We start from the raw sequence: 26,765 nt of genomic DNA, 5'->3' as shown, positions 1-26,765 counted from the left end.
TTACTTGAAGTATTTTTTTTTAATATTAAAGTCGTTGTACTTTGACTTAAAGATGACATGTAGTAGAATTCCAGTGTATTTTGTTTCAAAACATACTTTGGAGAAGAGAGGCCAGGATGTTTTCAGAGTCCTTTACCTTCCACTGAGCGCCATCAAGGCAGCGACTGTGCTACAGGAGCAGAAACTAAAGGGCCTGGCTGAGAAACATTCAAACACTGTCCACTTTTTCACAATTTACTACAGTGATGACTTTCTGAACATTAGTGAGTTTCCCCCTGTTCCCCCATACACTGAGGTAAACTTGTTAGACTTGGACTAGAAAAGCATGAGTTTGTTAGACCTGTCCTAGAGTTAGCTCCTTCTGCAGTTCCAAGGCCGGTTCAGTAGGCTGTTCTTCCATCCAGCATCTCTGTGGAAGAAAACATACCTGGTTTTCAGCTTTAATTGCTGATTGCAGTTTATTCCAGTTATTTTCTATCCCTCCTGCTATGAACAGTTTAAAAGCAGTCTTAGTCTCAGCTTATGTGGTTTGTTACTTGACGAGTCCTCTTCAGATGCCTTCTTCGGATTTTGATCATCCACTTAACACTCAACTTGGCAAAGTCTGCTGCCTTAAACAGGGCCAGAAAGATACCACAAAGAAGAGCAATCATGTTCCAGGGATTTGCTGTGATGATCTGAAAGAGATGACAAATATTAGTCACCTCATCTGATTCCACATAGGTGGAGAGGAGTGAGATGTGTGGGAATAGCCTCTAAAGGCTAAGGAGGTGCCTGGGTCCTGCTAGGACAGCAGGAGTACAAAGGACCAACTCCTGTCCCACACAGTCTGCATTCATACTCTGGTTTTGGACAAGAAAACACCAACACTAGATTTTGCTGCTGCTGGACCTTGGTTGTTGGGTAAATACAGTACCACGTTTTATTCTAATGAGTTTATTCTAGTAACGGATTAAAAACATACCAGGCTATTTTTATTATTCTTATTTCAGCCTAGGTTTCTTGTCAATTAATAAAAAAGTCACCAAATCAGATTACCCAGGCAGACTTATTTAAGCAAAAAGTTCAGCCCTGACCTGAAGCTACCCTTTGCTAGAACACAGGGGGACAGGCTCTCTTCTTAGTTACAAGCAGAATGCCGAGTGTCACCAGCCCAAGGAAAAGCATCAGATGGTCCTGACTTCCACACAGAATTCATTACTGGACATAAGGAAGAGCCTACATTGAAATTTCAGATGTATCCTCACTCTTCTCTGCATTTCTTCTTGAAGGGAGGTATCAGAGGTTCATGCACACACAAACCACGAGCATGCATAGTCAGACAGTGATTCAAGAAGGGACTAGCGGGTCACTCACGTCCTGAACAGTCTGTATGAAAGGATCTTTCCATTCAAACACCACAAAGAACAGCTGGTCACTCCTTGGTTTGGTTCTCTGGTCAATGTAGTTAACCACACTGGTCTGAGGAAAGGAAAAGAAAAGTGCAGGTGACTTTCTTCAGCGATACAATGAGTCTTGTGCAAGAGAAAAGGCCTATGAGAAGGTGAAAATACTACACTATTTAGGGACTTCCACCACAGCCTTTCTCTACCTAAAACATTGGGCTGCCAAAAATATGGCAAGGGCAGTTTCCTCCCTGTCTCATGTTTATATTATTTTCCTATTTCTCACTCAGTACCACACTACAATACCATTTCTACCTTGCCTCTCAAGAGGGGACAACTAATTTCCAGAATTCATTTACTTGCAGTAATATAACATTTGGAAAATTCTCATGAATGAATGTTAAATTTGTTTTATTTGCCAAAGAACCTCATATTGGTGGCAGAAGATTTCCTTCTTTTTGAAAAATGGTTGTAGAATAAACTAGAGCATTCCATCATTTGCAGAATGAACATGGAAGGAAAGAAGCCCAGGTGTTAACAACCAAACCCATACTTGTCAGTACTGCCCATTAACTAGGTCACCATTTGAAACTAATGCTGCCCAGCAGAGAGCTGTAACACAATTCCAATAGGGAACTGGGTTAGGATACCAGACTATGTTACAGCCACATGAAACCAGAGTCTCAAGAACCACAACCAGGAAAAATATTAAGACATCAGGCCCCAGGAAAACACTTGTCTTGTACCACCTGCTCCCAGCCTAGGGGCACAAACTACAGAGGGTTTGTCCACAGGCAGTAACCAACACAGCCTGAACTGCCCAAGAGCCACACAGTGACCTCAGGAAAGCACAGTGGTGGAAGGACTTCTCCTTTTCCAACCTCAAAGGAGTGTTTACATCTTGCTGTGTTCAGAGAGGAGTACTGCTGCTCATCCTGTTTAATTCTGTACTGGAAGCAATGAATCCAGCAGCACTGTGACTTTGTATCAGGGCTGTGACACAAAGATGAGACAGACGATGGAAGAACATCCTTTCCTATGTTTTATGAGCCCAGTTTTCCAGGCAGAGGATGGCCGAGTTGGAAGTTTAAGGACCACCCTCTTCATCTCCTTACAAGCCTTCCCCCTGTATGAGGGATGACCTGCCACAAAAGCCTCCCATCTATCATGGTGCAGTTTCTTTACAAATACCTCAGGGTTTCTCTCAGTCTTCTCCACAGTCCCTGCCCTGAACAGATTTTAGGTTGCAGACAAGTAGAAGCAGGAGCTGGAACACTTTTCATGGCCACTCAAATGGAGCTTCCCCAGCTCCTGGTTTCTGGTCAAACACCTTTGCTGCAGACTTGCCCCACACTTGTACAGCTCATTTCCTTATTGCAGAGTACCTGCACCCCAACCACACTCACCCGAGAAAACTGCACTCCAAGAAACAAACAGTACACAAGGTTAAACGGAGGCAATGGGAAAGGAAGAAAACACAAATGAATGACTGCTGGGCTAGTTAGCACAGGGAGTGACTGTTCTGTTTGACCTAGTATTTGTACCCATCTTTCTGGTATGCCAGCTCCCAGGTTGGGATTTGAAAGGCTAATGGACTTCCTGGTGCAATTTGAGCAGATGCTGTACTGTCAAACAAAGCAAGTGCAATTTATGTCTGAGCTGTGTCAATTTCTGCTGTATTATTAATAGGTATTTGATTCGTGGTTCCTAGGTTTTATTAAGACAAACAAACAAACAAACCCACAAAACAAAGAGAAAATCCAAACCAGCAACAGTGTTCACTTACTCTGATGATCAGAGTTCATAACTACTGAACTAAAGAGATATTTATGGTCACAAAAAGCTCTTTTTTTTCTGAATTTGAGCCAGCCTTTTGTTTCCACTTTGAGACATGTTAGACTTGTGCACACAAAGGAGGACTTTAAAAAATCCTGCACTTGGTAAGCACCAAATAGCAAATGATACAGTAATGAGCAGTAGGTAATGAAGGACAGACAGACACCTGCTGTCCATGCTTACATGGCACCAGCAGACTGATTCTTTCCTCTCCTCCAAATCAAAGTATTAATTTGGGACTTGCATGACTTTGGCATTTGACTCCTGTCCTTCTCTAGTGGAGTAGGAGGGTACCCTCTCTCACAGGCACAGCTCTGGTCTTCCCTTAAAGCTGTGCCATGTAACACCTAACTGTGAGAACTAAAGATAGAACTGAAGATTCTGCTTCATGTTGCTCTCCCCAGAACACTCCTTCCAAGAGTACGATGGACTAAAGCACAATCTCTGAAAGCTACACCTTCTGGATAGGACAGCTCTTAAAATTTTCTTTTCTCACCACCAGTGAGATACTTCCTTTCCAACCAACACTGGAAGCAAAACAAACTCAAACCAGACATTTTCCTGTTCATTAATGTGAGCAGAACAGGAATGAAAGTCAGGCTCATTTCTTGTCTAGATAAGCTTGCATCTTCCACCTGCATATTTTCTAGTTTTAAATTTTGCAAGAAGTGAAGTTACTCCATGTTTCTAAGGACACTCAACAGCTAAAAATTCCAAACCCAAACAAAGAGCAGACATGAGAATGCTACAAAGGATACAGGGCTTACATTTACCTCTTCATCCTAACATCAGTGGCAATCTAAACAATACCTCTTTCCAACAGTAGCTGTCATTTAGACAATTCCTTTGGCAATTTCTCTCCACCTTTAACTGTAGGTAGCTGTGTTAATTTTTGTGTGTCAGTCTTGGGACCCTTACCTCAGACTACAGGTGTCATAAACCATTTGAGGCCTGGATTTCTGGCCTCCTTGTTAGATGTTTTCCTGAGCTCTGTCACGAGGCCATACCAACAGCTGAGCACATCAAGACATTTACACTTCTCTAGAATCTCTCCTTCTTGAGAAACAATGTGAGTAACCGGAGTGAAAACTGCTTAGTGCAAAGTGGCATCATGGATGCAATGAAACAAAAAACAAACTCCCAAAACATTATGAGTACTTATCTTCTTTGTTTTTTACCTCTTGTTTGAATTCAACAGTCTCAGTACCATCTTCTTCTTTTGTTTTGACCAAGGACATCTTGACCCAAGTTCGGAAGCCTCCAGAAAACTTCCAGCTGGAGTATGAGCTTTCACAGTCCTTCATGAATTTTGCTTTTTCTGGACTAAAGGGAAAAAAAAAAAGCACTACTTTACTGACCAAAACAAGCACTGTAGGAAGGAGAATATCAGACTCACAGGCACTTCAAACTATTTGCTCATTTCCTTTTATCTTCAACCTGCTTAATTCAACATATCTAAAACATTGTGTGTAGTGATGTTTTCATAAATGGTAACACCTCACTGGTGCATCCTTAACTGCAGAGGACTTACCTGGTGCCCTACGACCCTGGAATTGTGCCTGCCTGTAGGGATTGTTCTGCCTCACAGGGAGTTTAGCTCTGCTCATCTGTCACCTCTGGGACAGAAAGGAGCACAGCCAGGACCTCAGGAAACAACTCATCATCATGTTATGAAGCAAGAGACAGAGGAAGAGCCTAGAGGAAGGGCAGGGTGCTTCACCTCATTTCTGGTTGCCAAATAAACCACGTGCAATGCTGACATGCTTAAAATGCCTCGAAATCTACATTCAGAATATTCCTCTTATTTTGAAAACACTGCAGCTTTGGTGTAAGGCTCCCACCTGCAATAACTGTTTTCTCAATATGCAATCACAGCTATTTGCAGCCCCCAGAACAGCAGAATTGCTTTGTATGTTTTAGTTTTGTTTTTTTTTAATACTGTGACTGTAAATCTTGAAGGCTTCCAACACCCCTCATGCTGCAAGTAGTAAAGAGGTATCTTTAAGGCATATCTGGTCTCCATCTCTTCTCTACCAGCTGCACAGGACATAGGGAATTAACCATGCTATTTACTTGGAGCTCTTCAGTACTGTGATTTTAGCCATTTTCATGTCATCCCTGTGAAATAAGCCCAGCCCTGCAGCTGCTTTTCCAATAAGGTTTTATTTGAGAAGAAATGGTAAACAAACCACTGTGAGAAGTAATGAATCACTAAAGGCTGTTTTTACTAAGCAGGACTTCAGGCTGTAGAGATATGCCAGGGTATGCTGGTCCTTAAAAGAAGGGAGAGGGTTTTGATCCAGCCTAAATCCATCTACCTGGGAAAAGGGAAAGAGTGTTCTTTGCTTTTAAGGCAGAGGGTGTACATTACCAGGATTTTAGGAGATTAAGGTGTTTTGGTCTTCCAGGAGAAAAATGCAAAGAAGTAAAGAATAAAAGCAGAGGTGAAGAAGCAAAACTCTTGTCCCAGAACAGGTCAGTCAGGAAGATTTGTCTGGCACTGACTGGACTTGCAGTTTTCCTGTCTTTTTTTCTTAGTTTTCAAACTTGGGGGTTCTTTTCTTTCTACAAACCAAGGTGCCTTGTCTAGAACTGCAATAATAAAAATATCACATTGATGGCTACTCTGTACCACACCACCTGCTCAGGCTTAATAGATGAATACACACGTGTCCATGGGAAGGCAAAGCCATTCTCTCAAGTCAGGGCCTCAAGCAATGGACTCAAACACAGAATTCCACTGTGCACAGAAAGAGAAGGGTTTCTGGAAAGAAAAACGAACACACTTTGCTACCTATCAAGACAGATGCTGTTCCCAGGGTGTTCTAGGAAGTTAGGAATATCTTTCTTTTGATAATGAGGTGCTTGTTTAGTGACCCCAGCAGGATGGCACCTCTCTACCTCCCACAGGAAAGATGTGGGTAGAGCCTAAGGACAAAGCCCTGCCTGCTCCTCACCAGAGCAAACCAGCAACACGGGAACATCTAATCCCACAACTGCTTCCCCCTCCGGACGTAGGCAGAGCAGCAGCTGAGGGGACAGCACAGGGGAGCACTGGAGTGCTTTGCCACTCAAGAGGAACATACATAATTAGCACTCTGCCAGCCAGTCATATGCCTAATGGCTGGCTAAATACAGCATCCTAGAAAAGCTTTCCAAGCCAACGTGGAAAAATGAGGCAGGAAGTTATGACACAGAGCAGAACGTTACAGCCACAACTTCCATGGTAGGCAGACAGCAGCAGTAAGCTTTGCCTTTGACAGTAATTGTAGGCTTGAAAAAGAAGGATTAATAATATCTTAGGAGAAGCTGGGGAGAAGTGATCTGAGAGGCATCTCCGTAATCCAGACCACTGCCACAGAGTGAGGGGGGAAAAAGGGGGGTGGACAGGAGGAGCACTGCAGAGAGGCACGAGCTTTGCACAAATTATAGCAGAGGGCAAATAACACAGCTTTAAAACCACACACAACCAAGTGAACACAAGACAGGAAAGGGATTTTAAGCAGAGAAACAGTTCTCCAGTCAGTTTAATTCTCTCTTCACACCAAAGACAGACAACCCACACAAACTACACCTGATTTTTTGTTGCTGTTTGGTGTTTTTCCTTTTTTCTTTCTCTTTTTTTTTGATCTGTGGGAGTCACTAACCTATTTCTGGGCTGGGCTGTAGTGCTGCAGTGGATCCTTCTAACACCAGTATCTATGGACCACCCACGAGAGCCAGAAAAGTTTAGGACATCCCACCAGCAGATTCCAATGCAACAGCAAGAGCCAAACCCACTGATGGTTCAAACCCAATCTATGTTTATTGCTTTTGTGTTTCCCCAGAGCAGGAAACTCTCAAGCAGCTGTGGCATCTAATAAAGGCTGGTGTGGTACCAAAAGTCTCAATCCTTCTATGTTGTATTTCCCTGCATGCAGCAATCCAGATCAGAGACACGAACATGGAGCTCTGCTTAGACCCTTAAATAATCTCTGATCTCTTCACATTGGTATCCACCATTTCACAGGACCATAAGTTACTTGACATGCTACACTAACAATAGTTCTGTCAGGAGTATACTCAGAGGATTTTCTTCTAAACCCCATGTATTATCCTAATGACAGTTCAGGAGAGGAACTTGTATTTTTAGCCACACATTTTGGGTAATTTGCAAGAGTTTCATTATTTCCCTCCCTCCAATTAGTACAGTACAGACAGCAGCTGCCACTGCCTTAAAAAAAAAAAAAAGCCAGCAGCATCTCCCTCCAGCTCAGAGGCCAACAGCAGCACACAGTGCAGCAGTGTTCTGTGGAGACCAGAACAAAACCAGTGAGCAGTGCCAGTTTCATGGAGTCTGATCCAATTTTAACAGAAGAGCTGCAGAGAATAAAGCCCTTGACAGAAACAACTGGACCTTGCTTGAGTCCTCAGCACTTGCTACACTACAAAAAAAAAATCTCTTAAAGGTACAAGTCTTTAGATGTCATTTTTTTATTGCTAGTGGCACCTCTGATAACACTGCACACGAACTGCTGGGCACTGTGTTATTCTGGGCTCTCATAGCCAGTGAGGCATTTTGTCAGGAAAAGTAGTTAACAGAGGCCAGTAATTGAAGTTTTCAGAGGCTGTATGGAAGGACACACAACAGTTTCTACAGATATCTTAATCCAGACTTCCCATCAGCTAAATTTAGCATCTGCTGATGAACAAGAAATCATTTCTATTTTCTGCTGGAAGCTGGACAGAATGAGTGCTCTCCACAAACACAGTGCAGTTTCACATGCACTTCTCATAGTCAGGAGAAATGTAAACTCCCAACCTGCCCTGAACCCAGCCAGTTCATGCTAGGACAGCAAACACAGTACTGAGCAAGACAAGCCACACCATTTCTATCAAGTTTTGGAGGATGCTGAAAAAAAACCACCACTGGCCTGTTGCCCACAGCTGGGATTTTTCCTGCATTCCACCTAGACATGCAGGTCATTTACCACTAAGGCCTTCATCCCCTTGCCAATATCACCTTCACCTGGGTTAGTTCAAAACCAGTTTTAACTCCCATTCCTACTACCTGCCTCAAGCAAACACAAAGACTGCATCCCCAAACAAACATTCCCGTTTCCCATGTGGCTTCCAAGGCCTGAGGATGCACAGACTGAGCTGTTCATCCTGCCCTGAGCCAGGTGCAGCACCAGGGGTGGTCTCAGGCACTGCTTGTGTCTGGCAGCAGAGAAAGAGCTGAGCACCTTGTTGCAATTGTTCCTACTGTAAGCATTTCTAACTAGAGCACAAGCCATAAAACCAGAAAAAAAAAAAAACATAAGGAAAAAACCAGCACCTTCTACACCACTACTCTTAACTGGTATTCTCTCACCCTAAAATACCCAGAACATTAGCATTTTATGAGGTGTTTCAGTACAGTTACAGAAAATAGTTAAAGACTTAGGATGTCTTCACTGAAGCAGAAATGCTTTGTAAAAGGCAAATCCAGCTAACTGGTCTTTGGCCACCCAGAGGTATTGTGTCTAAACACTTCCAGTCTTTGATCCATTTGAAAAGCATCATTATGACCATGTCCAAGCCTCTGAGAAGGCCTTGCTACAATAAAATCTGTTCTATTGCCTCCCTCACCCCATTTTGCTCTCATAGATCCTCTATCCCTTGTCCCTCTTTTACTGAGCATCTATTATCAAATTAAGGCTTTCTATCAGGTGTCACTAGGACTAATATTTCTTGATTAACTATTAATTTGGATCTCAGAGAGAAGAACAGAACTTGAATTTAAATTAAAGCAAAAATTAAACCGTTAAGTATGAAATTTATTCTCAAGAGATGGAAAAAGAGCAGGTCTTTCAAGAGAGTTCAAGACAGAATTAATTGCATTCTTGTTAAAATTAGAAGGTTGATTAGATACTCCAATGATACCAATGTCAAACCAATACAAAGCCATTTTGAAAACCCCATATATGAATTTACATCATTCTGCAGAATCTCAAACAAAGCCAGTAATACAAAGAGGGAAGACAATCTTTCAATGCAATCACAACATAGCAATCTAGGGATCTGACCTTCACAGCAAGTGCTTTAAAAAACAATTAAATGGTACAGAAATACTTGTGTTCTTGGTGCACTTCCTGACACACTACCCAGGACAGCACACTTCCCAATCACCCAGAGCAGCAGACAGCAGGAAGCCAGCACAAACTCCAGGCTTTTAGAAAGTGCAGCAACAAATGGTTTAAACACAGCTGAAGAACAGTTTTTGTCACTGAAAAAGCCCTCAATATATTTTTTACAGGTCAGATTAGTTAAAAAATATATGAAAGAGCACCAACAGAGTCCAAACATTTAAAAGAATCATAAAAGCCTGCCTGATTTTTTTACTGAAAATGCCTTGCTTTCACAAGTATTGTGACAGTAAATCCAATACAGCCACAGGCTCATCCCCCCTTTACATACCTGCTGACGAACTCTTGGAATGAAGAAAACAGCAGGTAGTCAATGGCACTGAAATCTTGGTCAGTTTCATTTAAATAGAACTGCAAAAACACCAGTTCCCTTTTCTTCACATCACGAGGGCCTTGAACAACCAAAGCATACTTCTGTAAGCAAACAGAGATGGTGAGAGGAGCAAAGGAATCCTCATTTCCTGTTCATTAATTTGCCATCTGGCACTAATACTCTATGGAAATCTAATACACACAGAGTTTCTTGGTTGCTACTAAGTACATATCTAGTAAAATACCTAACAAGAATGCCACTTGAGTCTCTCCTTTTAGTTTAAAAAGGAGGTCTTTACATCAAGATTCAGTGTTTAAATATTAATATTTAAGTACTAAATATGGTCATTTGTGGGTTTTGGACTTTTATTTACACAGAAGCAAGCTTCCCTGCACTCCTAAGGGCAATTCAAGACATACTATCACTCAATGTACCCATCTTGCTGGCTCAAAGCATTTCAGTGTAATGAAACACTTGGTGCCCATTTAAGATTCTTCCAAGTGTGACAAACATGGTATGCAATATCCAGCTGGAATTCACGTATGAATTCCCACCAAACATATAGAAAGAGATTAGCTATCCTCCTTTAATACTGATAATGCTTTCAATCAAAGCTAGATTGATATACAGTATCAAGGATAATGCTTCCCAGTTCATTAAGGAGAAAAATTAAGTGAGAGTTTCACTGTGAAAAATGACTTATTTTATCCCATTAAGGGTTTTGTGCTGCACACACCCACAGGACAGCTGATCTTCCATAACACATACATACACTGACTGAGGTCTTTTACATTTCTGAAAACAAAATGACAGATGGCATACAAAAAATCCAAACCAGAAGCAAGGATTTTTTTTACAGCATGTAGTACATACTTTTACTTTCCAACAACATTATGAGCAGAAAACCCACACTCAATAAGCTTTGTTCTATCATATTGTTATTACCATAGTTTGATTAGTAAAAGGATCTGTGTAGTTGATCCTCTGAGTGGTGCATTCAATGTCTCCTGGCTGACCTGGATTTATCAGAGGTGGAATGTGATCATAGTAATGATGTTTGCAGCTAAGCAGCCGAGCCCTGCCTGGGTAAAAGGCAATACCTGTTTGGGGAGAAAAAACATTAGAGAGCACTGATTTCCTTCCTGAGGACATAGATTTTAATTCTGGAATTTAATCCCTAAGGATACTGAGCTATCCTTAAGATGCCACAAAACAATCAAACCACACACTTCCACATTTTTCTGGAGCAGGACAAAAGCACCAACTGCATCAGGACAGAATTCCCATGAAGCATTGAAAAAAAATCAGGGTTCATATTCTTTTACAACAATTCAAGGTTCATAGAAGTTACCAAGTTTCCCTAGTCTTCCCACAAGCCAGCAGCTAATCCATCAGACCCTCTCAACCCCAGATGAATCTGTAAAATATGTCAGGGGGCATCAAATGGGACATGGAGTGCTTTAGATTGCAGATATTAGCATTTAACATATCAAGTGTTAATTTGAAATAATGTACATACCATACATGACAGATCAAAGATCACTGGCCAAGCTAATAGGAATGCAAAGATGCTCTTCAGAATACAGCATCTTCTGTTAACTGAATGTGACATGATAAAAATCAAAGCATCAAACACACACTAACTGCTACATCCCTTGTTATTTACATCACTGGAAATCCACATATGCCATAAACCTCCTGTTCCAGTCCAACAGTGCATTCAAACAACCTCAGCCTCCTCAGCTTTGGAAGGATAGGAAAATATGAGAGCCAAACCTCAAAATTCTTTTACACCACCTATGCCATATTTATTACTGGAAATAAGCTTGCTGGAAGATAATCTAGCCCAACTTAAAAAAAAAAAAAAAAAGTATAATTGATTAGATATCATTAACTCACAACTGAGATGACCTGCCCACCAAAATGTGAGATGTCAAAGCACTCAGCACATATCAAATGTTTTACTCCTTTCTTCAGAGCTCCATGCTTTCAACTTGCCATCTTATCATTTTAATAGAGCAATAAAATAAAGGACTGCATTGATTTAGGTTCTCTGATCTGCAGGGATCTCCAACAATACTTTTGGATTTATATGTATGCTGCTCTGCTTATTTTCTTCCTGTTGCTGTATGAAAAGCTCACATGGGGAAAAAAATAAAAAGGAGAAAAGCTTGAGTTTGCTTGCTCTAACAGTCAGATTCATATGGCCCAAACATAAGACACTATTTCCAGAGCTGGGCCTAACTGGCCATAGAGAAAAACAACTACAGTAATATGGCAACAACACAAAACACCTTTCAGCCACAACTACTGAAGTGGGTATTTGGAAAATGTGGTAACACTTCAAACAGAAGTGTTATTGTTAAACTGGAAATTCACTGATGACTGACTGAGCTTTATTTCCTACCATGGCTCTACTTATGAATGGCTACTGGACAATTAAAAAGAAGAATAACAACAACAGAACTCACTATTCAAAAATGCTCCTGTGGAGCAATTCCTCCTGCAAACTGCAACAGCTTCTGCTGCCACACTGCATTTTTATGCCTACATTGTTCCCTGCAGTCACATCCCATTTTCATTGCCTACTGACGTAATACCACATTGTAAACAAGGCAGGGTGGAAGCAGAAAGTGGCATTGTGGTTATTTTGTGGTTGATTTGAGAAATTCACCTTCTTTACTGTGAATGGCATCTCATTGCCCAGTGCAGCACTGAGCTCCTGATACACATCCTATATGTTACTCTGTTTGAATGATACAATGGGGAGTATTTCCATCTTTCTCCCCTAGAAGAGGACTCATCCTAGAGTCTGAAAACAGTTCCTTATATGAAATGTTGCACAATTCTCCACAGCTTCTGCCACTCATGTTACTGGCATGAAAGCTCCCCAAAATCTCCCATACAATGTTAACATTTTTGTGCAATGTCAACACAATTTTTTAACCTAAAGTGAGGAAATTAAAGACCTGGGTCAAAGTATTATATGCACTCTGGGCTCTGGAGAATGAACATCAAAAATTTAAAACGATTCAAGAAAAACATGAACAAGAACTTTAGCCATTTTGCTTGTTACTGCTCTTACCAGGTGCATCATACAAGGACACTTCCTTGTAAGTGACAGACATCACTGGGTGCTTCAGCTTCTCCCTGAAGTCACTGATGGTTTGGTAGACAAGGAACACAGCTACAGCCATGAGCAGCAGATAAATAAACAGGAGAATTACTGAAAAAACATTCTTTAGGCAGGTCTTGCTGAAACGCAAAGAAGGGGTAGTGGTACCCAGTTCACCATCTGGAACCAAACAGAATATGGATTGGGACTTTAAAATGCAGATAGTTTTGCTGAATTTTCATTTAAAGATCAATCATGTGAGAGGAAAGTAAGCCTAAAACTCAGCTTAATTTCAAAAAACACAGCTAATTCTGGTTTTGATAATCAGCCAGGCAGATGCCCCCTTCTCAAGTATGAGGTGTAATCAACCTAAGATTGTGCGTCCTTTTCACATGCCAGAATTTGACACTCTGTTTAAGGCAACTGCAGGCAGGAAACAGGGTTTATTTTTAAGGACAACTGAGAAACAAAGTTTGAAATTCACAAGAAAGTCTGTTGATGGTCAATCTTTGCTTCTGGAAAAACCCAACTCCTTTCTCCCCCATTTCCAGTCTGAAGTGATTCTTACACACACTCAGCATGGACATCAGTGGAGTGATTTAATATCCTAATGCTCATGCCCAGCTCTATGCATTGCATCCCCACCATGGTAGAAGTCACTAGATATTTGTTACCATCTAGTTCATAATTCCTTGTGCATGTTAAAAACTTTCATAGAAGGATTCTTCCAATTACAGCTAGAAAGAGACTGACCCAACACTCCCAGAGCCTCCTTTCCTTCAAATCTTGTTCTCTTTAGAGCTTCACAGTAGTCTCACTAACACAGAGACACTGCTTTACTCATGCTCCTTGCATTTGCTATTTCTTTTGGCAGTACTTCTGAGGAAAAGGTTCCTGTACTCTTGAGTTACACATCATGTTTTGTCATGAGCTAGATACAGCTGAACACACAAAATTTTATGTTAAAACTCAATGTAAGAAAGGAGATAAGCAGCCATGCTTTCTGCTGACTGCTCTGTGTGCTGTCATTTAATGAGTCAGGCCCTCTCAGGCCATGCCACGTGCTGCTCTCCGACTCCATGGTTTGGTGTTTGTGCCTTCCCACAGCAAACATGAGCCTTTTAGTGAACCCTACTGCACACCTAACACTTACAAATGTCCATGGGCAAGCTACATGCCAGGAGATGGCAGCCAAGGCAATTAGGACATTAATATGCATAAAATTGCACTGCTGAAACAAATATGTCTTGAGCAGCTGCAAGGCACTTGGGCCATATTCCTTTCAGGCTGGCTAACATCAGCACCCACACCTGAGCTGCACTAAGCCCATTTAACACTGCTCCACACCCTCCAAAAGCAGCCTGAATACTAACTAAGAATCTATTTAAAAGCATCTATTTAATACTGCAACTTGCTCATGTAAAACTACCACAGACTCTGCCTGCAACACACTGCCACTCAGGTGAGATACAACATAAAGGAAGATGACATACTAAGCTATCTCAGGGTCAGATGTGCTGAAGCTGTTTTGATTGAGCACAGCTCCTGACAAAGAAATATTCTCCCATCAGTCCTTGGAAAACTTCCTTGGATTTCCATCAGTACTGATTCACATAAAATAAGTAAGTGAAATTAGTGAAGCAAGCGAAATAAGTAGTGAAATTAGTGTTTGGTTTACTTTCAGAAGTGCAATAAAATAACAAAACCAAAACAATCAAAGCCACACACATCAGCAGCTAACAGGCCCTAAAAATCAGTAATTTTTGGGTCAACAGTTCTCACCTGGTAAAATAACAGAGCTGGAATCTTCATTAACCTCCATCTCTCCTTCTCTCTCCTCTGTTGGATTTTCAGATACTCGCTCCACATCTTCACTCAGCTGTGTAGTTAAAACAGTGGTTCAATTTCCAAACATGCTCTCAACTTGCAATTGTTGGAATTTCTATGGTACAAATAAAAGAGGCTCCAACTAACCAAACACACAAAAAAATGCCCCCAGTCCAAGAGCACCCAACGTCTGTTCCACTTGTTCACAAGACAAAAGCTACCTTTCTGTAGACTTAGAGCCAAAAATTAAGTGACTTGCATGCTACAAATTTAACCTACTTCTACCCTGATGCTTCAACAATAACATCACCTTTCCATTCAAGTTTAAAGTAATTATTTTCCCAGCAGCTCCAATACACTTTAACCTCACAATTAGGACAGTGTTCTCTGACAAGTGGGAACTTCATTCTGTCACTGAAGAATGTATTTTTAGGCATAAAGAAACCACAGCACATACCAGCAAACAGAGCATTAGCACTTCTTAATAAAGAGGTACAAAAAGCATGAGATGCATTTTGACAAGTGTTAAGACAAGGCACTGAAACACAGCCTCAGCCACACAGGTGGCTGGGTCATCATGAGACACCAGTCAAGCATCTCTGTATTTCTGGTCCTTATTTGATCTCACTGTGCAGATTATTATATATTAGTGGTTATGCAATTAATTAGTCTTTCTGAAACGCCAGAGACCAGATGTTTTCTTGTTTTGCTATTCAGAGCTCTGGGCTCAAACTGCCAGGCCACTCCATCAGAGTCAGAAGTTTGTCACATCAGATATGCATCACATGACATGGTGAAGCACTACAGATTTTATACTTCATAAATATAAAGTATCTCTTGTATGTTTTCCAGCTTTTATTTCGCGGTGGGAACTAAGACAGAGATTACAACAATGCAGACCCATTGGCTTTGTTCTTGTTTCAAGGAAAATGGGGGCACAGTTAATGCTGCAGCTGCACTGAATGCTATTAAACACTACACCCCTAACTTACACAACAGTAACGTGCGTGTACCCATAAGGGAGTGCTTTTAATTCACCCAACTTTAATTCAGTACTGAAATCATCATTATGCCATTACCAGATCATCATTAGCACCTATTAGGAAAGAGTCCACTCATTGTATGTTTTCAAAGTCTGACGTAAAGTCTCCATCACCTCCTGCTGTATTTCTGTATTCATTTCCACCATGCAAAGCAAGATGAAAGTAGTTGCCCAGCTGTTTTTAAATGCTTAGTGCATAAATAAAGCATGATTTCCCATAGCATGAGGCAAGAAGTGAACAGGTAACTTGTAGGCTAAAAACTCAGCTCATGTACAAGACTCTTACCAGGGTCCAACTGAAGACCCCTATTTCAATTATCACCATAAAATAAGGGAAAATTAAAAATCTGCTCCTTTTTGTAGAAACACGCTGGTTCTGTTTGTTTATCTGAACCAAAATAAGCTACTCTGACCCAAGAAAAGTACTTACTGAACCTCTTGTACTAGTTACACTAAATCAGTTAGGAAACCAGGTCCAATTATACTCAAGCAAATTGCTGATACCAGAGCTGATCCAACAAATGTAATGTAAGTTACAAAGCCACTGCAGCTCCTCAGCTGACCTCCCACACCTCTCTGATTCCCCAGGTACAGGCATCTCATTGGCAGAGTTTATTGGGAGGGTAAGTGAATTCTATTTCTGATGGCAAGGAATCCCAACACAAGTTTAAAAAAGAACAAAATAAGCAACTTTTCCCATCCTCTCAAGAGGATCTACAGCAATTTTTTTCAACAAGTGGAAGAAAAATTATCTTAGAGGTAATTCCCAATCTAAATGATTCTGTGATAAGCTTAGAAAACACAACCTTTCAGGACTCCTAAGAAACAAACCAAAAAATTCCAAACAATATGCAACTATGTTTTCTTATCTCTGTTCACAATGTTTCACAAGCTTTTCACAGATAAAGGCAGCGAAGGACAGCCAGGCAAGAGCAGGACTACTAACACTGCTTCAGATGCAGTAAGCAGGTTGAGCTGATGTGTAAAACCTATTCCCTAAAAACAACTATATTTTACTGCAAATCCTGAACACCTGAACTGAGATCACCAAGATCCCAGCGCTGTGCATGGCTCAGCCACTGCGTTGTCAGCAGCACACAGCACCCTGACTCTGTAAGGCAGGGCAGCACAGACCTACAAACCCAACCCCAGTGACTGGGAAGCCAGCACAGCACTACTGCAGGACAGCTGATTCCAGTTCACACTTGCCACTCCTCCTGGACTCAGGGATTCTGCCAACAGCTAACCTGGAGCACGCCAACCAGGTTCACCCTCACAGCCCAGCCCTTCCTATTTTTGATAAGGCATTTTTGATAAAGGGTGAAGCGTGGTGCCAATCAGAAGGAACAGAGGTTGCAGGGCAGTTGAGGTTGCAATAGGATGTAGAGCCAGGACAGGATGTCAAGGGCAGGAAGGGCATGAAGCAGACCTTCATTCAACATTCCTCTGGCTTCAGCACACACAGCTGAGGGAGAAACAACTGCAGGAACATCCCATGTCCCAGCAGTTCTTTTTCACTCCTGTACACAGAAAAACACTGAACAAACAGAAGCTCAGAAAAGGCAATTCCAGCCATCTGAGCATCCCTTCCACGGGCAGAAGCAACAAAGACTGCTGCAGCTGCTGGAGAATGAATGGACACACAGGTGCTGCACTTACACACACATCCTATCTTGACTCCTGCCACAGTCTGGGATAAACCCAAACATATGGAGCAGCGCCAGTGGTGACTGATACTTAAGGTGGAAACATAACATGCATCATCCATGTCCACACTTCAAGCATTAACGCAGCTTCATTAACGCTCTCAAGTACCTTCCCTAGGTACAAGCATAGAAGTCAATCCCATCTTGAGATAGTGATGAGCTAAAACCTTCCTACTGGATAAAACTCCCTTAAATAAAAGGAGAACTTGTTCGTACAGGCCTTTTGCTGATCTGCTGATTCATCACCTTCCAATGCCTTCCAGCCTGGCAAGAAAACCAGAAGCTGAAACTAAACAGACAGTACCACACTAAATTAGAATGTATTAAAGCTGAGCCTCAAACTACCCGTCACGTGTAGAGGAAGGAAAATATCTGCATCCCTTTTGCCTGCAAGACACAAACAAAAGTGCTCTGCTGTAACTCTCTACCGCTGCTAACTTGGCACAAATTGCTCGTGGGTCTGCTAGGAGAGATAGGAAGGAGCAAGGAAGCCGGGTTGCTGAGCCTGTACATTGATATGCAAACCAGGCGCTGCCTCGGGCTTTTGGCAGGGTGATAAAGCGTCCTTCAGTTTCGGATGCGAGATCTCTGGTCAAGTCGCTTCTCATACCCGACAGACCATGTCCTTGTTAGCAAGCCCCGGTTGCAGAGGCCAGCTGTACCCACCCCACACACCTGAAACAGCTGCTGCCCGCTGTTTTAACCACGTCCACAGGTAAAACGCGGAACCGTGCGCACCCGGGCCACCCGCTCCGTCCTGCAGAGCGCCCCAGGCACCCAGCCCGAGCCGAGCCCACGGCCACACGCCGGCTGTCCCCGGCTCGGACACCAGCTCCCCAGCCCTGCCCGGCCCCCCGTACCTCCTGGTAGGATGCGGACACCTCTGGCTTTGGCATAGCATCGGCGGGAGCGGCGCCGCGGGGCCGGGCAGCGCCCGCCGGCACCGCACGGGGCGGGGCAGCCACGGGCCGAGCTGAGCCGAGCTGAGCCGGGCCGAGCTGAGCCGGGCCGGGCCGAGCTGCCCCGCCCGGGCAGGGCCACGCAGGCGCCGCCGGGACCCCCGAGCAGCCCGGGCCAGCCCTTCCTTCCCTTCCTGTGGCCGGCGGTGCCCGCCCCTTGCTGGGGCTGCCGGGAGGCGTAGTCCGGGCTCGGCGCTGCGGTCCGGCTGCTCGGCACACGCCTAAGGGGCTGCTCGGGAGGTTGGTAGGGACATCTCTCCCTCCTGAGAGGCACTGGTGGGGAGATGAGCCTTTTCTGCTTGGCAGCTCAAACTCTGCTGAACACAAGCATGAGCCGGACTTGGAAAGCCGGCTCCCCCCAAGCTGCCCAAAATATTGCCCTTTTAATTTTTTTTTTATTTATTTTTTTAAATTTTCCTCTGCTCAAGGCTGTTCCCAGGACACCAGGTGTGCTTGTCCTGCAGGACTCCTGGGGTCACCCCCACACGATGTGCCCGCAGCAATGGGGCACTGCAGGAAAATAAAAGCAAAAAACCGCATAAACCGTGATTCACAAGCCACAAATACCAACACAGCTTTTTTTTTTTTTTTTTCCTTCCCCAGAGTGGAAATAATGTTTCATCATCAAGAAAAATCATGTGCAACATTTTTTTGCATTGAGATGCAACACTATAAGGGAGTCCCTGCTGACTAGATCATTTCCCTCTGCCTAAAGCCCGTACCTAGAAAGTTAATAACCAAGATTTGAAGTCCTTTGACAATAACAGTGCTATTTTTTATACATTTGAATTACAGCACTACAGTCAGGAAGAGTGGATGCTCCAGGATCAAACAGCCAGGATTTAAATCCTTCAGATCCCCACTTGTCAGCACTGCAGCGAGGGATGTGATGATTGTGATGATCTGAACTGTAAAAAGTTTCTAATTTTCTTAATTCTATATAGAATTACAAACATCAAGCTTATTCTTCTGCCTGTCCTGAATGTTAGCCCGTGCCGTATTTATAGCATAGGGAAAAACTGTAATCTGAAAATTTCCTATTTATTTTCTCCATTCTTTGACTAAAAATGTATGGGTTTTTAAAGTCACAAAGATGAAGCCTGCGCTGCGTGCGCTGATTTTGTGAATAAACATTGGAAACAGCTAGAAGGTAAACTTCAAGAGGGGAAGAAGGAGGAAAATGGAGAAATCTTTTATTATTAGGTATCTGTTACAGTGCCGCCAAGTCCATCTCTAAACCACGTCTTTAGGTGCCACATCCATGCTTCTTTTAAAGACCTCCGGCGATGGTGACTCCACCACCGCCGGGGGCAGCGTGTTCCAGTGCCTGGCCACTCTTTCTGTGGAGAAGTTTTCCCTAATATCCAATCTAAACCTAAAAATCTTTTTTAAAAATCACAATCGGAGGCTGTTTCCCCTTGTCTTTATCGATTGTTACCCGTGAGGAGAGGCAGACCCGCGCTTGCCTCGGCCTCCTTCCAGGCAGTCGTGGAGCGCGATAAGCTCCCCCCAAGCTCCTTTTTCTCAGGCTGAGCACCCACATCCCCCTCACCGCTGTTCGCGGCTGTTCCTGTGAGCACCGGGCGCTCTCCCCGGCGTTCCTTTAACTCCACGAGTTCCTTTAACCCCAGTCCCGCCCCGCTCCCTGCCCGGGCCCAGGCCGCGCCTCAGGCCGGGGCGGTGCGCGCTCCGCGCCATGGCGGGCGCTGCGGCCCCGCTGCCCGGCCTGCTCCTGCTGCTCCTGCTGCTGTCGGCCGCCAGCGCCGAGCCCCAGCTGCGCTTCAAGCCGCCGGCCGAGGCCCCCGTGCGGCTCTTCACCGAGCCCGAGCTGGCCAAATACGACGGGCACCAGGTAGGGCCGGGCCGCCGCCCTGGAGCCGAGGCCGAGCCAGGCTGGGCCCGCACAGCCCCGGCGCTGCCGGTCCCCTCCCTGGAGCTGAGGCCGGGCCGGGCCCGCACAGCCCCGGCTCCCCTGGAGCTCGGGTTTCTCCTGCTCTGCTGCCCCGCCATCCCTCCCCCCTGTGGTTCTGGGCATCTTTTGCTTCTTGGGCAGCAGTCTGTGAGAAGTCTGCAGGCTCCCGTGTGCTCCAGCCTCCGCCCTTCGGTCCGGCAGCTGCCGGGGTTGATGCTGCACACACACAGTTTGATAATTGGGTGCCATGTGTCCATTTTTACTCGCTCCCTGTCTGGCAAGGTGCTCCTGCTGGAGAATTTCAGATTGCCATAAATTGGGACCAAAGTTAATTTTCTCTCAGGAATTCATTAAACCATATACTTAGACTTTTTTTTCTTCTTTTTTTTTTAAACCCCAAGGTTATCAAAATAACAAGACAGTTTTAACTTAGGAGTGTTTAGCTTCTTGTGATTCAGAAGTCTCAGCAGAACTCCAGACTCAAAGCTATAAAGTCCTGAAGTCCTATATTGATACACATCTGCTTCTATTTTGGAACACTTGCTGTCTGACTGTCTCAGGGTCTTCTCTAGATACTAGTCTAGAGACTAACCAGTGTCTGACTAAAATTACATCTTATGTATAAAACACAAAACAGAAGCACTGGCTTATTAAGTAAAACAGATGCCAGCAGATTAGATTTACGTGTGTTTATGTATTTATCTTTGTTTCTTAATTAAATAATGCCGTGTGTTGGCCACACACACTTTTATTTTGGGCAATATCCATCTGCATTAGGAATAGAAAGATGCAGTAGACAATCTTCAAGCAGAATAGTGTGCAGATAAGAGGTGACTTGCAAAAGGAACTTGTCTTCTATGGTTGTGCTGTTGAAAAAGATTCATTGCTTATGGTTGAATCTTCAAAGAATATTAGGGGCAGTTTAAAGCACAAGCAGGAAATGTCAAGAGAGGGAACATGTATGGTGGTATAACAAGAGTAAACGTACAACAAAGAATTTGTGTCCTGGGAGCTTGTGGATTTCTCAGCTGAAACGAGCTGCTTTTTGCCTGTGCTGAAGTGCTGAGGATGTATTGATGGCTTTCTCTCCAGGAAGGACAGCCCATCTACCTGGCAGTGAAGGGTGTAGTGTTTGATGTCACCTCTGGAAAAGGTTAGTGTGCTTCCCCTCTGCTGTCTACTTTGCTTTCATGTTACTATTCAGTCATTTGTTTTTAAATATTCCCAGTGTATTGGAAGCTTGCAATTCAATTGTAACAAAAAGACACACTTCTTCCTCTTCTAAAAAGCTTGATTTTCCTCCTCTGACAGCTCCCCTACTGAGGTGCTGTCTAGAACTTACACTGGTCTGGGATCACAACATGTAGACAGACAAGCCAGCACTGTCCAGGACACTTCCTACATCCCTGAGTCCTTGCCAGATGTGGGGTCAGGCCACATGGAAGCTACAGTATTTTATTGCCCTGGGTACATGAACTGAGCAGGTCAAAGCTAACATGGATGTACCCACTGTACATTACAAACACTGCTGCACCTGCATCTTTTCCTTTTGTGCTGGTGTTCACAGCCCTTGCTGGTTATGCCTTCCCTGAGAACTACAAATGTTTGAATTTTAACTCCTGCTACTTAATCCAGATTTGCTATAAAAAGTTTGAAGGGACCACGAGGGTCTTAGACACTTGCCTTGATGTCATCATAAGTAAACTAATGGCTTGTTACTGTGTTTGTACTAAACTTGTCTGGGCATACACCTTGGGTTGGCTGATCTTCAAATCCTAAATTAGACAAGGCTTGCAAATTCTGGAGCCTACAAATGTCTCATGAGAATGTAAAGCACAACTCTCTAAATAATAGGTAAACTTTAAGAATGCAGTATAGGAAGTTCAACAGCTGTATAACCCCAAGAAGGAGGAGATCTAAAGTCTAGAAAGTTCTAGAAAGAAGAGTCTTAGACTTGAGTTGTTGCTTTCAGTTCACTGACATTCAGTTCACAGGCTGGTGAAGGGTAGAGGCTGAACATAACCTGTACATTGTCAGATCATCACTGGATTTTACTATTTTTTTAATCTGACAGAATTTTATGGAAAAGGAGCCCCCTACAATGCTTTGGTTGGAAAAGATTCAACAAGAGGAGTTGCAAAGATGTCTCTGGATCCAGCAGATCTTACACATGACACAGTAAGAAAATGGGCCATCAGTTAATTTCCACTTTGCAAACTTATATTATTATGCAAGATGATGAGTGATGATTTGAAATTGTTTTACATTGTTTGTATTTATGTAAGTTGATTCACATATTTAAAATCAAAATGCATTAGTTCTCTAGATACATAAAATATATTTACTGGTTATGAAAAGTGCTAACAGCCTTCAGGAGGAGTTTTTCTTTCGTGGAATCAATACAACATCTGTAAGCATGTAAAAGGGGACTCACCTGCTGTTTAAAAAGATGCTCACAAAGACAGTGAATCCCTTTCTTTGTCAATTGCTTTGGTGTATCCTGACCTGGCAGTGAATGCTAGCTCTGGTGGTGGGTTGTTGCTTGTTTGACCTGAATACCTTAGAGTTTTGTCAAGGCTGAGTTTGAATGGAAAGAATACAATTACAGGCTGTACTATCAATTTCGTTCATGATGCTCTGCCGTGTAAACCCAAAAGCTGACCCTAAGGTTTACAGTAATGATTTTTTAAAAAAGCATGTAAACATATCTATTTTTATTTCTTCGAGACAGGACTTTAATTTCCCTATTTCCTTTAGACAGGACTCACAGAGGAAGAACTGAAGTCCCTGGATGACATCTTCAATAATGTTTATAAAGCCAAATATCCAATTGTTGGCTATACTTCTAGGCGAATTCTGAATGAGGATGGCAGCCCCAATCTGGACTTTAAACCTGAAGATCAGCCACATTTCAGCATTAAAGATGAGTTTTGAGGAACAATATTAAGTTAATTCCCTGTGTTATGGAGTTCATGACTACAATTAGCTATCATGAGTCAGTTCTCTGCTCAGAAAATATGTGTGTGTGTACACACATAGCATAGAGGAAACAAACAGCTCTGTAGTAGTGTCATACACCTGGGCTGTTTGCTGGGAATTATGGGAATTATTTAACCTGCAAGTTCTTTCTGCCAGGATTTCTCTGTTAAGAAGTGTATAATGTAAAATTACATTCCTCAGAAGAGAGAAGAAAGCTTTTAATAATTGAAATATGACTGGTCTTTTTGTAAATCCCGAGTTGTTTCCCACTCCTTGGAAAAGTGTAAATGAATTATTTGGACAAGCTAACATCAATTCTCTGTGCTTCATGTGAATGTAGGTATCACGAGTACAGACAGGTGCAATAGAGGCTTACATTGTAAAAAGCATTTTGGAGTTTAATATTTGATGGGTTTGAGAAGATTGGATATAAAGCCACTCAGTCTCCTCAAATGCAGTTACTGTAGAGTATTTCTGCAAAGCCTACAGATGTAAACTGAGAAAAATAAATCTTTTCTTCCCCCATGAGGATTACTGTGACATTTTAAATAAGACTATTATGTTAGGTTTGGATAAATGACATTTTACTTTTTAAAAATAATTATCAAAGATGTCATCTATATTAGATTATGATGATTTCCTTCTACCTTCCTCCAATCTTTCTCTGACAAAAAGAGGAAATCATAGCCCACTGTTTGTGACATACTCTTACAGCAGAAGTTTATTACAGCAGTTTAGTGTCCTGTGGATGTTGTTAGCATTTTTATATTAACAATTTCAGCTCTCATTTTTTATGTCTCTTAGTTTTTCTTTGTTCTTACCCTGTCTTCATCACTGCTGTTTTAATGAAGTGTGCAGTGCTATGTTCTTCTTCCTCTTAACCTGATACCAAACTGCAGATCCTGCAGGGTGAAAGCAGACCCCCTTTATGGCATTTCCCTGGCAGTCTTTCAGCAACAAGAGGACTGTAATAGCCTGAGCTGTATAAATTGCTGCTAACCCCTGACTTTCACTAACTTAAGTAGAATGTGAATTGTCCCATATGTGGATTTATCTGTCACTGTCACCATTTTGATTTATATGGGAAAAACTAAGCAGCTGCTCCCAATTCTGTATTAATAATACAGATATAATAAAAATATGATTCTGTGTTGTTCTCTTTCTTAAGCATTTTGATAACTTTCTATGAAGGGAAGATTTTTTTAGATGGTTCTCCATCTTGTAGTTTGCAGGGGACTGCTGCCTGCCAGTTGAATAACTAGAAAAGCTGTTTCTATGTATTTGCCCACTCTTTCTCAATGTTACAGATTTTATTCTAGATCTGTTTTGTGTCTCACCATTAGACCACTTCATTTGCAGGAGGGACTCCATGGGCCCCGCCACTCTTGGATAGTGCTTTGAGTAGAAAAAATAAACCAACATCTAAGAAATAAATGTTGCTTCAGATAATTATTTTTGTGTTACTATTTATTATTATTATTACTGCTGACCTTTTGATTAGAGGCCAGCAGCAGCTGGGAGTTTGCTCCTTGATGAAACCTGTTGTCTTTGTGGGAGTGCACGTGGGTTTGGTGGTTATGGTGGTTGGTTGTTAGCCAGCATTTCACAAATAGCTTTTCAGTGCCTACTAGGTTTTTTTTCCCCTTCTTTCCTTACATGCTTCTTGATAGGGCAGCTGCAGTGGTTGTGCTGGTGTGATTACTGTAGAAGTCCTTGCTTCATCTGGGATCACAATTCCCAGCTGTGTTTTAAAAAGAAACCCTTGTAGCTGGATTGCAGCTCGTCCCCACTGAGTGGCTCAGTGCTCCTGTTCTCTCCCTGATTTTCCTGTCCTCCCTATGAAATCACCTTTGCTGATGTCAAAGCAAGTAACTCAGCTTCTGCCTGTACTAAATTTCAGGTTCTTTTCAGTGAGGAAGTGCTCCCATTGCAACAGGAAATGGTGATATAAAACCCCCTCTTGTAATGCAAGACCCTCAGAAATCCAACCTGCTCTCACTCTTGTCTGTGAGGGAGATGCTTTAGTCCTTCCTTTCTGTTATTAAAGACAACGTTATCACAACTGAGTGCACTTTAGAATGCAAAACATTTCCTTTTTGGTTTTATTTCCATTTGGAAACTGAAGGTTTCACGTTTAATCACTTCCTAGGCTATTTCACTTGGGATTCCCACTCAACAGAAGTGTTATAACAATAAGGCTTTAAGTGGACATATCCTTAACACATTGTCACTGACTGCTTTTTAAAAATGCATTCAGAGTACCACATTATTTATTTTACTGTTAATTCAACAACACTGTTTTACATCTAAGGTTCTTTTATTTGCCAGTGGCTTGAAAATTTTTTGCTTAAAAGCAATCTGTCTGCTATGGCTGCTTTGTTCAGGCAGCTGCATTTCCCTGACCGTTGTATTATTCCAGTAAAACAGGTGCCCTCATGATCTATAAATTGCACTCCAAACAAGCAAGCTGTGCAAAGTTCTATTGTAGCCCTCCTACTCCACACCTCCTTTGGAGAGTCTCGAATTTCTTTTCAATTTGCTTGCTGCTTCCAGATAACATTGCAAATGTCATTCTTTTTACTGTGTGCTTCCAACATGCATCTTGCTAAATTAGGTCTAAGGTTTCAATGAATTGCTGCACCAAGAATTGCCTTCCTTTAATATTTAATAACAGTTTTCTCTTCAGAATGTTAAGAATTATCAGATGGGTTCACTTACCTAGATGATGCACAACCTGAGTTGGTGTTTCCCACCTGGCACTCTTTTCACTTTCACCCTAGCACATTTGTGACAGGATAAATTCTATCATCCCTACTTTAGGAAGGACTTCTCTTACTAACAACTGAAGCATTAGGACTGCAAGTATATGCAACAAAAATTCAGTAAAGGGTTTGTGAAATGCAAATCAAAGTATTCTCTTTTTTTTTTTTTTCAGTTGTAGAGAGTGCAGTGAAGAGAAATCCTCTTAAGAATGTGTTATTAGTTATTGCATCCTAATCTAAACAAGACCACCTGCTGGAATGCAGGGGCTCTGAATCCTGGAGACTGAGCAGCTGAGATTTTTACAAGAATTTAGGATAAGACATAAAGTTATTTTTGTCTATCCATAATATGGATATGGACACCACTTTTTGTAGCCCTTTGTCAAAATATGAATATTTCATTGGCTTAAATCAGGTTTTGTATTGGTTTTCTTCTGCAGAAAAGGCCTTGTGATCCTTTGAAAACTGCAGCTTAGGCTGCTAACTTTGTGGTCTGATGGTACCACTGGGTGTGAATTCATCAGAACATCAGTGTAGAAATCAGTGTGGGATCCCAGTTCAGAATGCACTTGTCAGACGTGCTAGGCTTCCATGTTTCAGTAAAAACTAAAAGAGGATACTTATCTGTTTAAGGATGGTGCTTTGGAATGGAAGTAGCCTCAAAACAGTTCGTAAATCTCCTCCTTTTATTGTTGTTTCAAAACCACTGTCAGGCAATACATTCAGCAAATGATAGTTTGGAAAGGTATTAGATTGCTGTAG

General features: G+C 42.4%; 2 protein-coding genes across 5 annotated transcripts in view; one reads left to right on the top strand and one right to left on the bottom strand.

Moving 5' to 3' along the window:
• Positions 1-26,765, bottom strand: part of PACC1 (proton activated chloride channel 1) — a 78,459-nt gene continuing 51,694 nt past the window's right edge. Inside the window, exons 1-8 of one of the 4 annotated variants that reach the window (XM_088161196.1) lie at positions 18,252-18,481; positions 14,599-14,758; positions 12,787-12,996; positions 10,647-10,801; positions 9,660-9,802; positions 4,400-4,544; positions 1,357-1,461; positions 1-677 (exon numbers count right to left, since the gene is read on the bottom strand). In XM_088161196.1, coding sequence (XP_088017322.1) covers positions 516-677; positions 1,357-1,461; positions 4,400-4,544; positions 9,660-9,802; positions 10,647-10,801; positions 12,787-12,996; positions 14,599-14,638 — 960 coding nt within the window. In that variant the 5' untranslated portion in view covers positions 14,639-14,758; positions 18,252-18,481 and the 3' untranslated portion in view covers positions 1-515. Of the gene's footprint in view, positions 678-1,356; positions 1,462-4,399; positions 4,545-9,659; positions 9,803-10,646; positions 10,802-12,786; positions 12,997-14,598; positions 14,759-18,251; positions 18,482-26,765 lie in introns of those variants that run through there. The other 3 variants (XM_014876896.2, XM_088161195.1, XM_088161198.1) reach the window with 3 other exon arrangements.
• NENF (neudesin neurotrophic factor) lies at positions 19,808-24,690 on the top strand. The gene is made up of 4 exons (XM_014876935.2): positions 19,808-20,202; positions 21,355-21,415; positions 22,337-22,440; positions 23,020-24,690. Exons 1-4 carry the CDS (start codon positions 20,047-20,049, stop codon positions 23,194-23,196), a joined length of 498 nt encoding a protein of 165 aa, XP_014732421.2. The 5' UTR covers positions 19,808-20,046; the 3' UTR covers positions 23,197-24,690.

This window comes from Sturnus vulgaris, chromosome 3 (assembly GCF_052056855.1).
Source record: "Sturnus vulgaris isolate bStuVul1 chromosome 3, bStuVul1.hap1, whole genome shotgun sequence".
NCBI lineage: Eukaryota > Metazoa > Chordata > Aves > Passeriformes > Sturnidae > Sturnus > Sturnus vulgaris.
The sequence above is the reverse complement of the archived record's forward strand: the minus strand, read 5'-3'. Positions and strand labels throughout refer to the sequence as shown.

Excerpts from the sequence above, each read along its gene's own strand:
- NENF (XM_014876935.2), top strand. The coding sequence starts at position 20,047 with ATGGCGGGCGCTGCGGCCCCGCTGCCCGGCCTGCTCCTGCTGCTCCTG. Across the intron at positions 20,203-21,354 it reads CCAAATACGACGGGCACCAG|GAAGGACAGCCCATCTACCT; the intron begins GTAGGGCCGGGC and ends CTTTCTCTCCAG. Across the intron at positions 22,441-23,019 it reads CAGATCTTACACATGACACA|ACAGGACTCACAGAGGAAGA; the intron begins GTAAGAAAATGG and ends TATTTCCTTTAG.